General features: G+C 42.4%; 1 protein-coding gene and 1 non-coding gene across 8 annotated transcripts in view; both read right to left on the bottom strand.

Moving 5' to 3' along the window:
• Positions 1–5,557: 5,557 nt before the first annotated feature.
• CEP104 (centrosomal protein 104) overlaps positions 5,558–18,328 on the bottom strand; it is a 79,006-nt gene continuing 66,235 nt past the window's right edge. For all 7 annotated transcript variants that reach the window (XM_033921823.1, XM_033921822.1, XM_033921826.1 and 4 more), the window contains 3 exons: positions 17,653–17,720; positions 9,749–9,839; positions 5,558–8,303 (listed from right to left, as the gene is read on the bottom strand). In XM_033921823.1, coding sequence (XP_033777714.1) covers positions 8,167–8,303; positions 9,749–9,839; positions 17,653–17,720 — 296 coding nt within the window. In that variant the 3' untranslated portion in view covers positions 5,558–8,166. The remainder of the gene's footprint in view (positions 8,304–9,748; positions 9,840–17,652; positions 17,721–18,328) is intronic.
• On the bottom strand, positions 18,174–18,322 carry LOC117349495. The gene has a single exon (XR_004537183.1). It is a non-coding gene; the product is annotated as a small nucleolar RNA U109 (small nucleolar RNA).

The raw sequence follows: 18,328 nt of genomic DNA, 5'->3' as shown, positions 1-18,328 counted from the left end.
AAAAGTTTGCCTTTTTGCGGATGATACCAAGATTTGTAACAGAGTAGACACTGAAAAATATGAAAAAGGATCTGCAAAATTTAGAGGAATGGTCTACCCGACAACTAAAATTCAATACAGAGTAATGCATTTGGGGATTAATAATCAGAAGGAACCGTATATGTTGGGAGGTGAGAAGCTGATATGCACGGATGGGGAGAGGGACCTTGGGGTGATAGTGTCCGAAGATCTAAAGGCAAAAAAACAGTGTGACAAGATTGTAGCTGCTGCCGGAAGGATGCTGGGCTTTATAAAGAGAGGCACAGCCAGTATAAGGAAGGTGTTGATGCACCTGTACAGATCGTTGGCGAGGCCCCACTTGGGAGTATTGTGCTCAGTTTTGGAGAACGTATCTGGCAAAGGACGTAAGACTTGAAGTGGTCCAGAGGAGGGTGACGAAAATGATTGGATGCTTGCGCCAGAAGATGTATGAAGAGAAACTGGAAGCCCTGAATATGTATACCCTAGAGGAAAGGAGGGAAAGGGGAGATGTGATTCAGATGTTCAAATACTTGAAGGGTATTAATGTAGAACAAAATATTTTCCAAAGGAAAATGGTAAAACCAGAGGCCATAATTTGAGGTTGAGGTGAGATAGATTCAAGAGCAATGTTAGGAAATTCTACTTTACAGAGAGGGTGGATGCCAGGAATGCGCTCCCGTGAGAGGTGGTGGAGAGGAAAACGGTGATGGAGTTCAAAAAAGCGCAGGATGAACACAGAGGATCTAGAATCAGAACATAATAGTAAAGAACTAAGGCCAGTACTGGACAGACTTGCAGTAACATGTGTCTGTATATGGCCGTTTGGGGGAGTATGGGCTGGGGAGGGCTTCAATGGCTGGGAGGGTGTAGATGGGCTGGAGTGTGTTTTGACAAAGATTTCTGCAGTTGGAACCCAAGCACAGTACCAGGTAGAGGTTTGGATTCTTGCCCAGAAATAGCTAAGAAGAAAAAAATTGAAAAAATTTAAATTGAATCAAGGGCAGATTAGATGGACCATTCGGGTCTTTATCTGCCGTCATCTACTATGTTATGTCTTCTGGTGAGAAGCTGGGGGTACACCAAAAGGTAAAATGGCACTATTTAGAAGCATAAGAACGAGTAGATTCTACTCGTGATGCTAGCAAGATGTTCAAAACTTGAGAAAAAAATGTGGCAACTATGTATTGTGGAAGAATGAACCACAAGTTTCAAGTTTTTATTAAAATTTGATACTATCGCTTATCCAATTTCTAAGCGATTTACAGTTAAAATATTCAGGATTACCAAAAATAAAGTAAAATAAAAACCAACAGTAATAACACAGTTAAAATAGAATTAAAACTAAGCAAACGGCGTATCACAAATAGAACAAAACTAACATGATACAGAAGCGAGATGGGGAAGAAATACAAACATAAGAATAGCCTTACTGGGTAAGACTAATGGTTCATCAAGCCCAGTAATTTGAGACATTGCAACTAAGCCATTTTGCTTCCTATACTTATGCCGAAAGCCTTGGCTGATCACTGGGTCCTTTTACTTCTTCGCTATAAAGGTACTTGTGTATTTAGGGCAGACCTTCGTAAATTTTGACTTTGTCTCCACCATTGTCCCTCGGAGACTATTTTTCACCACCCTTATCAGGTAATGACAACTAATTACATATTTCAGAAAAGTTTAAAAAACAGTATTATTGAAAAAAATTGTAGTTAAAACAAGGAATTACTATTATTTATGTAATTCCTAGGATTGCCTAGTTTTCTTTTTGTGATTTGCATTGACCTGTAAAAGGTATTTGTGGAATATAAAAAAGTTTATTGCATTGTATTGTAAAGAAATTTCTAAATGCCACCCATAATTGTCTCTGCTTTGATCCTCTTGTTTGAGTTTCCCTCACAAGGATATGCTTAGGACTTTAAATGCTCCTTTTACACTAGTGTTGTAGCTTCTTTTTCAACCAAGGGACAATAAATACATCTTCCCACTAGTAAAAGAACTGCTAGAAGCATCAATAACAAAAGATTAGGTTCTTACCTTTGCTAATCTTCTTTCTTGTAAATCCACACTTTATTCAGGAAGCCCACCCTATGCTTTCCTGATTCGCCATCTGCCTTTCCAAGTACTGGTAAGCTGGATTTTTGTTTTCTGACCAGCCTGTATAAAAGTGCCCTCAGTAGGGGTTTAGCACTGTTTTCTTCTGACAGTGTCTCCTTATAGCACTGTTTCTTGTCATTCAGGTTAATAATGTTTAATGACCTGGTCCAATTCTGTTTACTTATTGCTGTTTTGCATTTCTTGATATGAGCAGATTTGACCTTTTTTTGTTGGGGAGGTCGCTGTATCACTCTCGCTCTTGTTTTTGTCCTCTACAGATGTTCCTGGCAGCTTTACGACCGATTCCTGAGGGGACAGTGCCGAGGTGAGAGGGGCTTAAATCTCTGGAATTTGAGGCTTCCTACAACTTCCTGGCAGGTAGACAGAATTAATCCACTGGTCCCAGAATAAAGTGGGAATGTACAAGAACAACACATTACAGATGAGATAGATAAATTTTGCTCAAGTAAATAAATGTTATATCCCATGAGTGACAACTTGGCTATCGGCAGTCCTTACTGGACAATTCATATTTGGATTGTTCAGGAAAGAAAGTGCAAATCAGCATCTGATGGCTATTCAGAATTTTGACTAAAATCTAAACACAGGGTCTGAGCATGGAACTGAGGAGGGTCTTTGACCTCAGTAGGAAAATGAATAAGAGGTTTATACCTCCAAGTTAAAAAAAAAAAAAAAAGAGCTAAAGACAGTACCACTTGCAAAATATATATTTAAAAAATTGTATACTTTCATATATTGACATGTAGTGCAACACAACTTTAACACAGAGAAAACAATTAAAAGCCAGAATGTAAATGTACAAATCAAGATGCCCAAGTACAGAATCTGCACATATAGATAAGCATATTTTAAAAGTATTTATAATTTACACTTTCATCGGATGTTTTGTAGCTCCCTCTGGTGCAAAAGCTCAGTCTTCACCTGCTGGTCATGGTGAGCTAAAACCCATTAGTGCCGGGCTGGAGAGGCACTAAAGAATTATAATTTACACTTTTGTCGGATGCTTTGTAGCTCCCTCTTGTGCAAAAGCAAATCCACTATGGATTGATTTCAAGTGGTGGCTCTAAAGCTGTCTCCTTTTACACTTCCAAGATGATGCAGAGTATTCAGAAAGAATTTGTGTGAGATATACAGTACTGGAATACAATGGAGGTTATGTATGCAAATCTCTCATGCATTTTCATCAATAATACCCTAAAAATATGGCCTTAGAAGGGTAGAAAATGAAAAGTTTGGGCACCAGCAATGTGCAATAAGACAAACAGTCCTTGATTTTATTCTAGATTAGATGGGAACCTTTAAAAGGGTCCGCATAAAAGGGCTTTGAAATATAATTAGAGCCAATTTAGCAAAGCAGCTTATTTGATATTCTTGGAAAGTATCATGAGGAGATATAGCTAAAAATACCTCTTCAGGAAGAACATTTCTTCTATTTATAAAGCCATCCTCCCATACAAATAAGGTCACCCAGAGTGGTATACAAATTAAAACATAATGGGGCTTATTTTCAAAGCACTTAGGTTTCTATGGTACTTTGTGTGTCTGAGTGCTTTGAAAATGAGCCCCAGCATGTACTAAGTTGCATTAGCTGCTTAATGTATGATAAAAGTCAACAGCATTCCATAAACAATTAGCATGTGCTAAGGCCTTGATTCTATAAAAGACAACTAAAGTTAGGAGCCTAGATTGGCACGCCTAGCCGATCAAGGCATTTAATTTTCTTAATTGGTGCTGATTGAAAGCACTATTAAAAACATTCAAAAAATTTAATTAGCCAGTAAATGCCTAACTTGGTAGGCACTTAACACCGAGGTAGGCACCTACCGGCAAGTAGGCAGAATTAGGAGTGGATTTTGCATGTGATTTCACTTAGGCGTAATAAATGACCTAAATAGCAGTGCACCTAAGATTTAACAACCACACTCAACGCCGCCTAGGAGAATGAAGGCCTAACTGCCATGTTAAAACAGCTAATGTGGTTGCTTCTGAGCAATACTATTAATGCATATTAACTATCAACAGAGCAGCTTGTGACACCTCAAGAGGTATAGCTAACTGCATTTCACATTATCAGATGTGCAACTTCTCTCTGTTTACTACATAACTACATGCCATCCTCAAAACGATGCAATATAGAGATTTTGTAGTTTCAGGGCCTTCATTTTGTCTATTACCATGTAATAGCTGCAAAATCTTAGCACACATGAGTAAATGGGCCTCTTCCCCTAATTCTATAAAAAGTGCTGAAAATTGTGAGCTCAAATTTGGGCGCGCAATTTAATAAGCTAATTAGCATCAATAATTGGTGTTTTAACAAGCAATTATAGGTGCTAATTAGAATCAATTAGAAGTGCATAAAATTTAGACACGGGTCAAAAAAAGGGGTGCGGAAAGCACAGTTACTTACCGTAACAGGTGTTATCCAGGGACAGCAGGCAGATATTCTTGACTGATGGGTGACGGCACCGACGGAGCCCCGGTACGGACAATTTTAGAGTGATTGCAATCACTCTAAAATTGTCCGTACCGGGGCTCCGTCGGTGCCGTCACCCATCAGTCAAGAATATGCTGCCTGCTTGTCCTGGGATAAATAGTAGTTCATCGGCAGATCAGGGGTTCAAATTACACATGTAATTATAGAATAAGGGCATCTGCAACTAACTTTAGGAGCGGGCATTTGCGCCATGTTTTCATTGGTGCAAATGGGCACTATATCTATCTATCATTATATCTATCTTACCACTATCCCCCAGACCAGGGGTATGCAATTCCAGTCCTCGAGAGCCGGAGCCAGGTCAGGTTTTCAGGATATCCACAATAAATATACATGAGATAGATTTGCATCTCAAGGAGCAGTGCATGCAAATCCATCTCATACATATTCATTATGGATATCCTGAAAACCTGACCTGGCTCTCAAGGACCAGAATTGCCTACCCCTGCCCCAGACAATCTCATTATCTTTTTTTAGATCCTCAGTTGGCTCTTCGGGGCTTATGTTCCTATATTCGCCATATGAAAGCCACATTCGCCATTGGATCGATTTTTCCAACTATCTTAAATCTTGTTTAATATACTTGCTCTTTGTATGATTAAAAGCCACGTAATCGGTTTAGGGCTACTGCAAGGAGCGCCTCTCCCGACACTATCATGTTTCATTTATACTTCCTCCGGGCTGAGGCTCCTCCAGCGCTCTAAATTGTTTTATTGCTATCACAGCGTCTATTTTCTTCTTTTTATTACCTCGCTCCACAGTGCTTGTCAATAGTATGTATAACATGTTTTAACTTGGCAGCATCTGACAAGCACTGAGGAGCCTCAATCCTGAGGAAGTATAAATGAAACATGATCGTGTCGGGAGAGGCGCTCCTTGCAGTAGCCCTAAACAGATTACGTAGCTTTTAATCATATAAAGGTCAAGTATAATAAACAAGAATAAGGTAGTTGGAAAAATCGATCCAATGATGAATCTGGCTCATATGGTGGCTATTTGAACATAAGCCCTGAACAGCCAACTAAGGATCTAAAAAAATAAGAGATTGTCTGGGGGATAGAGTGTAATGACATACCCCTGGAAAGATAGCTAACGAAATATATATTCTACTGTGGAGTAACTGAACATGGCCCAATTCCTGGGCATAAGTGCTGTTCTATAAACCGTGCCTAACTAAGCAATGCTTAGAGAAGAGTGTTTTTTTAGGTGCCAGATATATAATTTCTTCCCTTATGTCTACAATACAGGTAAAACACAAAGAAAACACTTAAAAATTAATATGCCTTATATTAAATAAAAACAAAAAACCTCTCTCAGATAAGATATTGCAACTGCATCATGTAATGCCCATCTTTAAAAGGGAAAAAAAAACACATATTTTGTTAATAAGGAGATGGCACTTGAGCCCTTTGAATAACAGGGGTATTTTGCAGGACTCTCATATATAACAAGTGCATGAAATATATGAATAAATATCAACATTCAGCTGTAATGAATCAAAAAAACCTCAACTATCTTAACATTTTAAAGGATGCCATTTAAATTGCTATTAAAAACAAAAATAGAAGATATTTAATTTCTAAATACCTGTGGATAAACATCATTAATATTTCTAAGCTGGGGCCTAGTTGTAGAATGAGATTTTCCTTCCAAAATGTTGAAAAATTGTAAAGTAATCGCGCTGCTCCAGCTAAGTCAATGTTGCAGGGTGGGAATGTTGTTACTTGTCCACTGCTGCTGTCCTCATGGTCTCTGACCAGGTTATTGCCGAAGGACAGGAAATTAATGGTGCTTAACAGCAATGGAGAGTGGGGGTTTGTTGAAGTAGACCAGCAGGCATGGAGGTGGCCTGTCCCATCTTGGCTAATCTGAAAATGCTTGAAATGGATGGCCCAACTTCTTTTGAGCAGCACTGAAACGGAGCTCTGTATATTAGCTGACAGCACTATAGTAGGCACATTAGGTTCTTAGTCACTGATAGTTTCTGTGCCCAGTTCAATCACATGCATTTACACAGTTCCCGGCTAGAATACCTTCTACATTCAGAATGGTTTCCTTTGATCTGCTTAACTTGCTTAAAGTCATTTTTGTTCCTTGTCTCTCAACACAGCAATCCTTATTCAATTGCCAGCAGCTTGTGGCTATGCCCAGTCCCTTGGTGGGTTGCTGTGAAAACAGATACCAGAACCATCTGTGAGTCTCCCGAGGATCTTTTTTCAGTACAAGAGGCTCCGGTTCTCTTTTTTTTCTCTAAGATCCACATAGCTTTTCTCATATTTGGGAGACCAGCTTTACAGTGTTAAGAGCATCTTACAAAGCTGTAATAAATTACATCCTAGCAGAAAGATAAAAATTTACTTAACAAAACAAAACATTGGGAAGACCACTGGAAAAGCAAAGAAGTAATCAAGACACAAATACTTCCCTCTTTACGCTTGTGCTTATTTCCTGAATATTCTTTTTACTCTCTAGTGTTCCTCATATTTTTTTGTTTATAATAGCCTTGTATTAAATTCTGGAGTATTTGTTCCTTCTGGACCAGTAATTAAGTGGACTGACTTGTCTGCTGTGAGGAGTCAGCATGAATCTAGCCTGGAAGCAAGTAATCCCACAGAGGCATAACTGTAATTTTTGCACAATTTCTTAGTACCTTGTCAAGAAAATCCTCTTAAGTAGGAAGAAGCCCTTTCCATGCAAAGAAAGGATAACTGTAAATGATTGTTTAATTACAATTTTCAGAGTCTATGGGTATATTGGAGTGCTCAGCAGATCAGTCCTATAGTGTTACTATGGAAACTGCATTATCAGTACAAGAGGCACAGAAGCATTTGGTGTCAAGGTAAATCATAACAAAAATTTAAAGGGAGACAAATCTGATAAAGTTACCATTCATCTGTGTTTGCTCTGACCATTTATGAAAACTTCGATTTTTAGAACTGTCATCACTTTCCACCAACTCAAACTTAGATTTATTTTTATCTGAGGAGCAAACTTTGATTGAAGAATTGTTATAGTCTTGTAAAGTCTGCTGTATACATTTCCTAAAGTACCGTACCACTAAGGTAACGGAAGAATAATCTGGATGCAACATACAAAATATAAAATGAGCAGGCTTAAGCCAAATTTATGCTGTACAGAAAATGTGTTACCAGGTCTATGTATGGCTGCATGTTTGTTTGTAATGCAATAAAACCGTGGTTTAAAGTGCTAGCTTAATTTAAATTATGGTGTATGCAGCAAAATAGTTCGATTCACTGACCTAAGGGAAGAAAATGAAAAAGGCATCGTTCTCCCAATAAGGAATCTCTGCATATTTTTTGATAGAGCAGGCACCACAGAAAATAAAAATGATTTAAGAGCAGAATCCAGAGCTATAGAATAATTAATAGCTAAAAGCAACTGCTAGGTGCAGAAGCTTGTAAAAAGTTTGTATGAAAACAACAGTTCACTGCAACAAAGCATTAAAATTATCCGCCACGCTGTCTTAATGCTGCTATGCATTCAGGAAGAGAGAGAAAAAGCTTCACTGGTTCCTGTCATCGGGTTGGCTGGGTCTTGCCTGTGGTTTTACCCATCCCAGTTCGTGGAGCAGGAATTTTACTTCCTGAGGCTGGGGTTCGCATCTTTGAGCCAGTAAAACCCGGCTTAGGCACAGTCAGTCCCCCTGTTTTACCTGTGAGGAGGGGATTAAAAATAAAAACCAGAACAAAATTGGTAAAAATAAATTCCCTCCTTCAAATTTGATATTTTACTTTTGGTGGGAAATAGCAAAAGGTGAAATTTATTCTTACCTGTTGGTTTCCTTTCCTTGAGTCCTGTTGGACCAGTATACACCAGTGGGTTATATATCCCCAATGGAGGTAAAGAAAAAAAACAGACAGTTCTAGTGATCTTGCTAGGATAACATGAGGTGCACCCTGGAACTAAGCTGGTGTTGCCTTTTTTGTTAATTTTCCAACCCAACTTCCCCAAACCCAGACACCAGCCATGGCTTGGGTCTGGAGAAGTCAGGTTGAAAAATTAACAAATAAAAAAGGCAACACCAGCCTAGCCCCAGGCTGCACCTCCTGTTACACCAGTGACATCACTGGAAACAGGTCTGTTTTATTCTCTATCGCTATCTCCTGTGAGATAAACCCACTGGTGTGAACTGGTCTAGCTGGATGATAAGGAAACTACTACGAAAGTGTTCTGATTTTCTAAATAGTTATCTAGAAAGTACAGAAAATTATTACATTATTGATCATGTTTCCTCCACGATCTATTTACAATTCTAATCTATGCGATATGCATCTACAGTCGGTCATGAAAGAAATTAAGGTACGTATCATAGCTTAGACAATACATATATTACTGGGAGACAACAAACCTGTAGCAATAAAATTGGACATATTCTAAAACAGCAAAACCTTTTTTTTATAATTTTTAGTTAATACAATTTTATAGAGACTTACCCAATGAACAGAGCTCATGAGGGGAGCATAGGAAGAGATAAGTGAGGAGAGATATTGTGAGGATACAGAGTGAATGCACTTGTAAGTCAGTAAGGAGTTTGAGCTGTATTTGGAAATGGATGGGGAGCCAATGAAGTGACCTGAGGAGAGAGGTAATGTGAGAATAGCAGCTCTCATGGAATACGAGTCATGCAGCAGCATTTTGAACAAATTGAAGGGGTGAGAGACAGATGCGTGGGAGGCTCGAGAGAAGTACGTTCCAGTAGTCTAAGTGTGAGATGATGAGAGCTAAGGGTTTTGGTAGTGTGTTCAGAGAGGAGAGGTCGGATTTTGATATTATAGAGGAAATGACAGGTTTTAGTGGTTTGTCGGATCTGAGCAGTGAAGGAGAGAGGCGTCAAAGATCACCCCGAAGTTGCAAGCTGATGAGACAGGGAGGAGAGTGTTATCCACAGAAATAGAGAACAGTGAGAGTGGGGAGGTGAGTTTAGGTGGAAAGATAAGGAGCTCAGTTTTAGCCATATTCAGTTTGAGGGACTATGTCGCTGCCATGGGTCTTTCTAAGGCAGCTTCTTTTCTTTGAATCAATAAACTTGTTTCTAGGTAATGTCTCCTACTTAGAGGGTAGAAACAAGTGTGCTATTTTTTTGTGCAAATACCATACCATGCTGAAGTGGTTGAGTTCTCTGAAGGGCTGCTGTCCTTCGCAAGTTCATCTTGCAGCCATCTTTTCCCATAAGGTGAAACTTCCAGGCCTAACAGCAAAACATCACATAACACTGTTACACTAGCACAGAAATAATGGGTGTGATTGCAAGAGTAATCAAATCTTCTTAGTCCCTCTTCCTATTGCAACACTAGAGTTCTCTAGACTTTCTCACCACTAATTCCAGGTCCAAGTTAAAAGCTAGAATGCATAAATTAAGGCAACAGCCACTTCAGTCAACTAGGAGCCCAACTTATGGCATTTCAGCAATTAAATGGCATTATTCTATAACACTGCGCAACTTTTGGCATGCCCCTGATCACACCCCCTTCTGAGTTGCAAGCTGCGGGATATTGGCGCCCAGTGTTATGGAACAGTCTGCAGGCAGACGTGTGTGCAAACCCAAATTAGTAACAATTAACTTTAATAATTAAGATCAATTAATTGATGGTTAACCATCTTTGGGTATAACTTACTGGCAGACCGTTCAGATCTTTATCTGCTGTCATTTACTATGTTACTTTGGGGGGCTTTTGTGTGTGTACATCTTGGATATGCGTCAAAATTTCAGAACCATCTATAGAATCCAGGAGATAAGATATATGAAATCGAGATATGTACCCTTCTAAACAGCATGACTTGATAGAAAAGGGACCACTATGTGCCCCACAGGTTTGTTCAACACTCTGGTTGTGTAATAGGGGGTTAATGGGGTAATCAGGGGTTCCTTTTTCAAACTCTAGATCATGGTTATACCAGCACTATTTGCTTCAATGCCAGAAGCTGTAATAGTTCTCTATTATCTTCTGCTATCAGAGTACACAGTGAGGTACGAGATAACTCGCATCACCATTCTCTCTGCATAAACATTAAATGGTTATGTATTTGCTCAAAACAGGGTGCGCACCAGAAAGCACAGTTACTTACCGTAACAGGTGTTATCCAGGGACAGCAGGCAGATATTCTTGACTGATGGGTGACGGCACCGACGGAGCCCCGGTACGGACACTTTTAGAGTGATTGCACTCTAAGAACTTGGAAAGTTCTGGATACCGCACCGCGCATGCGCGAGTGCCTTCCCGCCCGACCCCGGCGCGCGGTCCCTCAGTTAGTATAAGCCAGCTAAGAAGCCAACCCGGGGAGGTGGGTGGGACGCAAGAATATCTGCCTGCTGTCCCTGGATAACACCTGTTACGGTAAGTAACTGTGCTTTATCCCAGGACAAGCAGGCAGCTATTCTTGACTGATGGGTGACCTCCAAGCTAACAAAAGGAGGGATGGTGGGAAGGTTGGCCATTAGGAAAACAAATTTTGCAAAACAGATTGGCCGAAGTGACCATCCCGTCTGGAGAATGTATCCAGACAATAATGTGATGTAAAAGTGTGAACTGAGGACCAAGTAGCAGCTTTGCAGATTTCCTCAATAGGCGTGGAGCGGAGGAAAGCTACAGATGCTGCCATAGCTCTAACTCTATGGGCCGTGACAGAACCTTCCAGTGCCAGTCCGGATTGAGAGTAGCAGAATGAAATGCACGCTGCGAGCCAATTAGATAGCGTACGTTTAGAAACAGGGCGTCCCAACTTATTAGGATCAAAAGATAAGAAAAGTTGGGGCGAAGATCTGTGGGGTTTAGTACGGTCTAAATAGTAAGCTAAAGCCCTCTTACAGTCCAAAGTATGAAGAGCCTGTTCACCAGAGTGAGTGTGAGGTCTTGGAAAGAAAACAGGCAGTACAATAGATTGGTTGAGATGGAATTCAGAGACAACCTTTGGGAGAAACTTTGGATGTGTACGCATAACCACCTTATCGTGATGAAAGACTGTAAAAGGTGGGTCAGAAACCAGTGCCTGGAGCTCACTGACCCTCCTGGCAGAGGTGATAGCTATGAGGAAAAGTACCTTCCAAGTGAGAAACTTGAAAGCGGCAGTAGCTAAGGGTTCAAAAGGAGGCTTCATCAAAGCAGAGAGAACCACATTAAGATCCCAGACCACAGGAGGAGCTTTTAGAGGTGGTTTCACATTAAAAAGACCTCGCATGAATCTAGAGACTAGGGGATGAGCTGAAAGGAGTTTTCCCTGGATGGGCTCATGAAATGCAGCAATAGCACTGAGATGGACTCTGATGGAGGTAGTTTTGAGACCAGAGTTAGACAAAGAAAGTAGATAGTCCAAAAGGGTCTCCACTGCAAGGGACGTGGGATCATGATGATGAAGAAGACACCAGGATGAAAACCGTGTCCACTTTTGATGGTAACATTGCAGAGTGGCTGGTTTCCTGGAAGCATCCAGAATAGAACGAACGGGCTGAGATAGAAGAGAATCCTGTGAAGTCAGCCCGAGAGATACCAAGCTGTCAGGTGCAGAGACTGGAGGTTGGGATGTAGAAGAGTCTCCTGTTGTTGCGTAAGCAGAGAAGGAAACAGTGGAAGCAGAAAAGGTTCCCTGGAACTGAGTTGAAGTAGAAGGGAGAACCAATGCTGTCTGGGCCACCGTGGGGCAATCAGAATCATGGTGGCTCCTTCCCTCTTGAGCTTGAACAATGTTCGTAACATGAGAGGCAGCGGAGGAAAGGCATACAGGAATAGATTGGACCAATCGAGGAGAAATGCATCCGCTGCCAGACGGTGAGGAGTGTATAGTCTGGAGCAGAAGAGAGGCAGCTGGTAATTTTGAGGAGCTGCGAAAAGGTCGATCTGAGGAGTGCCCCACTGAGCAAAGATGGACTGAAGAGTTAAGGGATCGAGTGTCCATTCGTGAGGTTGGAGAATTCTGCTCAGCTTGTCCGCTAAGTAATTCTGCTCTCCCTGAATGTAAATCGCTTTCAGAAAGAGATGGTGATCTGTGGCCCAAGTCCAAATCTTCTGGGCTTCCTGGCACAAGAGGCGAGAGCCTGTCCCACCCTGTTTGTTGATGTAGTACATGGCCACTTGATTGTCTGTGCACAACAGAAGGACCTGAGGATAGAGAAGATGTTGGAAAGCCTTGAGGGCATAAAACATCGCTCTGAGTTCTAGGAAATTGATGTGATGTGTCATTTCCTGCACTGTCCAAAGACCTTGAGTTTGGAATTCGTTCAAATGAGCTCCCCAGGCATAAGGGGAGGCATCTGTGGTGATGATCAGTTGATGAGGAGGTAGATGGAATAGAAGACCTCTGGAGAGATTTGAGGATATCAACCACCATTGTAGAGACTGACGAAGAGATGATGTCACAGATATGTGCCGTGAGCAAGGATCCGTCGCTTGTGACCACTGGGTAGCAAGGGTCCACTGAGGAATGCGCAGGTGAAGACGTGCGAGGGGGGTGACATGGACTGTGGATGCCATGTGACCCAAGAGTATCATCATTTGTTTGGCAGAGATGGAACGTCGTGGAAGTACCTGCTGACACAGAGATTGGAGAGTTTGAAGACGGTTGGACGGTAGGAATGCTCTCATGAGGACTGTGTCCAGCACCGCTCCAATGAATTGAAGTCGCTGAGTGGGGAGTAGATGAGATTTGGGAAAATTGATCTCGAACCCCAGAAGCTGTAAGAACAAGATGGTTTGATTGGTGGCCAGGAGAACTGTTTGAGATGAGTCGGCCTTTATCAACCAATCGTCCAGGTAAGGAAACACCTGAAGGTGATGGGAGCGTAGGTAAGCAGCTACCACAATTAGACACTTGGTGAATACTCGTGGAGATGAGGCAAGACCGAAGGGGAGAACTTTGTACTGGTAATGACAGTTGTTGATCATGAAGCGGAGGTATTGCCTGGAGGCTAGATGGATTGGAATATGAGTGTATGCCTCTTTGAGGTCGAGGGAACATAGCCAGTCGTCTTGATTGAGAAGAGGGTAAAGAGTGGCCAGAGAGAGCATCTTGAATTTTTCCTTGACCAGACATTTGTTGAGATCTCGAAGATCTAAGATGGGTCTGAGATCTCCTGTCTTCTTTGGAACCAGAAAATAACGGGAGTAAAACCCCTGCCCCTTCTGGTCCAGAGGAACCTCTTCGATAGCGTTTAGAAGAAGAAGAGATTGAACCTCTTGAATAAGGAGAGAAGCCTGGGGAGTGTTCAAAGCAGACTCTCTTGGTAGACTTTGAGATGGAAGTGTTTGGAAGTTGAGAGAGTAGCCGTGGCGGATGATGTTGAGAACCCATTGATCGGATGTTATGTTCTCCCAACGGCTGAGATAATAAGTGAGACGGCCTCCAATGGGTAGGGGAAGTTGAACTGATGGAGGCAAAATGGCTATGTTCTGGAGAAACACGTCAAAAGGGTTGAGTAGACTTTTGAGGTGGAGGAGGTTTCACCTGTTGTTGCTGATTTTGCCTATGTGGTTGACGTTGTTGCTGCTGTCGCTGACGCCTAGGTTGTTGGGAATGCTGAGGTAAAGGCCGAGCAGCAAATCGGCGTTGGTATGCCGATTGTTGGCGAAACGGTCTAGCAGGGGGAGTCTTCTTTTTATTCTTTAAAAGAGTATCCCATCTGGTTTCATGAGCCGACAGTTTTTGTGTTGTTGAATCCATGGATTCTCCAAACAGCTCATCCCCCAGACAAGGAGCATTTGCTAGACGGTCTTGGTGGTTCACCTCTAGCTCTGAGACCCTGAGCCATGCCAACCTGCGCATAGCCACTGACATAGCCGTGGCTCTAGAAGTCAATTCGAAGGTGTCATAAATTGACCTGACAAGAAATTTCCTCAACTGAAGGAGAGAGGAAGCACAGGAATGAAAAGAAGGTTTTCTACGATCAGGAAGGAATTGTTCAAATGAAGACAACTGCTGGACCAAATGCTTTAAATAAAAAGAAAAATGAAAAGCATAGTTTCCTGATCTATTGGCCAACATGGCATTTTGATAAAGCCGTTTGCCAAATTTGTCCATAGATTTCCCTTCTCTGCCAGGAGGGACTGAAGCATACACATTAGCCCCCGTTGATTTCTTTAATGTAGACTCTACCAAAAGAGATTCATGTGGGAGCTGGGGCTTGTCAAACCCAGGAATGGGGATTACCCTGTATAGAGAGTCCAGCTTACGAGGAGCTCCTGGCACAGTCAGGGGAGTTTCAAGGTTTTTATAAAATGTCTCTCGTAAAATATCATGGAGAGGAAGTTTAAGGAATTCCCTTGGAGGCTGGTCAAAATCCAGAGCATCAAGGAATGCTTTGGACTTCTTGGATTCAGCCTCCAAGGGAATTGACAGGGATTCACACATCTCCTTCAAAAAGGAGGTAAAAGAGGTGGAATCCTGTTTAGAAGGAGGGTCTGCCACCAGGTGTTCCTCCTCATCGGAAGAGCATTCTCCTTCAGATAGGAAGGGCTCTTCTGAATCTCCCCACAAATCAGGGTCTCTAACCTGAGAGTGGTGTCGAGACTCAGGTGTGGAGGGCTCTACGTGTCGGGATTTATGTGTAGATTTGCCCGATCTCATAGAGACGGTACCAGGCGATGCAACCTGATGTATCGGTACCGTGGTCTGTACCGCCTGGTGTTGAGACCTAGGTTCAGGAGCTAGAACCGGCATCGATGACGATGTGGTAAGTGCCGGTACCGATAAATTGGATGCCGATAAGAGAGGGCGTTCCTCTATCGGTACCGGAGGCTCCGACCGAACTGGAACTGGAAGGTTCGGGGTCAAGAGAGCAGGAAACAGCTTTTGAAGTTGATCCTTAAGCTGAACCTGCAGAACGGCGGCGATGCGCTCGTCCAAGGATGGCACCGGCACCGCTTTTTTCTTCTGCGGTGCCTTGGGTGCCGCTCGACACTCCGAAGAAGAGCCCGATGTCGAGGGACTAACTTCGATCGGAGCGGAGCGCTTCCGTGGGCGCCTCGAGGTCGGCAGGATTGGGCTCACTGCTGTAGAGACCGGAGGACGCTCCAACGGGGAAGGCTTCTTAGCCGGCTTACCTGTGGGATGCGATACCGGCGTCGAATCACGCGGTATCGACGAAGTCGGTGCCGACTGTGGAACAGATGTCGGTGCCGGAGTTGCGGAGTTGGACATCTCGGCACCGAAAAGGATCCGCTGCTGGATTTGGCGGTTTTTGAGGGTCCTCTTTTTTAAAGTTGCACAGCGGGAGCAAGAAGATGCTCGATGGTCAGGACCAAGACACTGCAGACACCAGTTATGGGGGTCTGTCAGCGAAATTGGTCTAGCGCACCGCTGGCACTTTTTAAAACCGGGCTGAGGGGGCATGAACGGGAAAACAGCCTCTGCCAAATCGAAAGCCGAGGCTTCGATCGTGGCAACAGGCCCCGCCGGGCCGAATCGAAAAAGAGGAGAAAAAATTATTATTTTTATTTTATTTTAAGAAAATAAGAAAAGAAATAAAGAAATAAAGAAAACTATATTATAAAAAGGGGGGTTTACGCGAGCGGGAAGGCGTGAAAAAATCTCTTCAACGGCCGTTGAAGTGAACGCGTCTTCTTAGCTCCGCGGAAACTAGAAAACTGAGGGACCGCGCACCGGGGTCGGGCGGGAAGGCACTCGCGCATGCGCGGTGCGGTATCCAGAACTTTCCAAGTTCTTAGAGTGCAATCACTCTAAAAGTGTCCGTACCGGGGCTCCGTCGGTGCCGTCACCCATCAGTCAAGAATAGCTGCCTGCTTGTCCTGGGATAAAGGGAAGTTAAACTGGAATCTTGCAGAGCTACACCTCTTTGCTCAAATTGATACACTGGCCAGAAAAACTGTCCTGTTGGGAAGTACCTTTCTTTGAAAAAGCAAGAAAGAACATTTTGGGAAACTAATGCAAATTTAGAATTGGTGTTAACTAAACTATAATCAAAATGATATCCTTTGGCACACTAACTAAACTAAACTTTAAGTTTATATACCACATCCTCTCCATAATTATAGAGCTCGGCACAGTTTACAAGAGCTTAATATAGGAAAATAACATAATGGGTTTGGAGGTTGAGTACGGGGGGGAAAGCATCACATTTTGGTGAAAAGCCTAGTTTTCAGGTACTTACGGAATAATTGGAAGGAGCCCTGATTCCGTAGTGGGGCAGAAAGATTATTCCAAAGCCCTGTGATTCTGAAGGAGAGAGATTTTCCCACATAGAGGATACCTTTTAGCGAGGGGAAGGATAGTTTAAGTTTTGGGGTGGGCCTGGTGGTGTCAGGACTCGAGGAGTTCCAAGATAGTGGGATTAGGGGAGGGGGGATACCGTGTCGGATCTTAAAAGCTAGGCAGGCGCATTTAAAATGAACCCTAGAAATTACTGGGAGCCAGTGAAGTTTGGACAGAAGTGGGGAAACATGATCAAACTTACTTCTTCATCTTAGACTCGTCGAAATACTAGCAGCAGAAATGCCAGTAATCTTGTTAAAGCAAGACTAACAGATACATGCATGCATATACATTTCATCTAAGGTTTTATAACCATAGATGAACCAAGTAAAATATATTTGAAGACATATTTTAAAAATCAGAAAGCATATGAAAAAGAAAGAAGGTGAACTTTGAGATGGGATGAAGAAGAGAGCGGATGAATCTAGACCAGACATGGGCAACTACGGTCCTCGAGGGCTGGAATCCAATCGGGTTTTCAGAATTTCCCCAATGAATATGCATGAGATCTATTTGCATGCACTGCTTTCAATACATATTCACTGGGGAAATCCTTGGATTCCGGCCCTCGAGGACCGGAGTTGCCCATGTCTGATCTAGACACTAACAGACAAGTGAAAAACGTGTAAAAGTGTATATAAAAGAAGAAAAGTGTTTGTAAGATGGGTAGTTTTACATCTGTAAATGTCACAGTAGTAGACAGATGGACATTTATCAAAGGTAGCCAACGGACGCCTATTTTTGGTGAATATGAGCCACAATAATTGACCATGGGACACCTCAGGCCAATTCTTTCTTCTTACCTCCTCTCCAGGTGTGAAGTTCTCATGGCACAGAGGACAACGATTTGCAACTTTTTCAGGTTTGGCAGCTAAATAAGAAGAAAACAAATCCTTATTCTGTTTTGTACTAATTTCCAGACCCTCACAGCTTCATCAATAGGTGAGAGGGCTACTGGATAACATATATCTATAAAATTAATTTTCAGTGAGACAGCTGCTGCATAAAATTAAGTTCACAAGTTGGACTGTTGGAATAACTTTATTCCTACCATGTCTTCATTCAAACTTGAATACACAAGTTATCAGGAGAACAAGGGGTCAGCAACCTTTTTACAGCAAAGTGACAATTTATCCAAAATGTTTGACCCAAGTTTTACAAATAGCCGCAAAATGTAGCTTCTCTCCCTTCCAGCCCCTTGCAGGTCTCTGCACTTCTCATCCTTCCCTCCCTCTCCACCCCCCAACCCATAGCCAAGGTTATCTCCCCTCTCTAGGCCCCAACCCTTTAATCTCCCTTCCAACCCCATGTAAATATATATAAATAATGTGGGAGGTATATACTACCGCTTAGTCTCTGCTCTGAGACTAGTGGCCCTGTTAACTCTGCCTTTATTCTAGCACATGTATCAACAGTCCCACTACAAAAGGTGGACCTGTTCTGAACTACAGTCATGCAGTTCTCCATGTGCATTTGTTT

Source organism: Geotrypetes seraphini, chromosome 15 (genome assembly GCF_902459505.1).
Source record: "Geotrypetes seraphini chromosome 15, aGeoSer1.1, whole genome shotgun sequence".
In the NCBI taxonomy this organism is placed as follows: Eukaryota; Metazoa; Chordata; class Amphibia; order Gymnophiona; family Dermophiidae; genus Geotrypetes; species Geotrypetes seraphini.
Note: the sequence above shows the minus strand (reverse complement) of the source record. Positions and strands in the feature narration are given on the sequence as shown.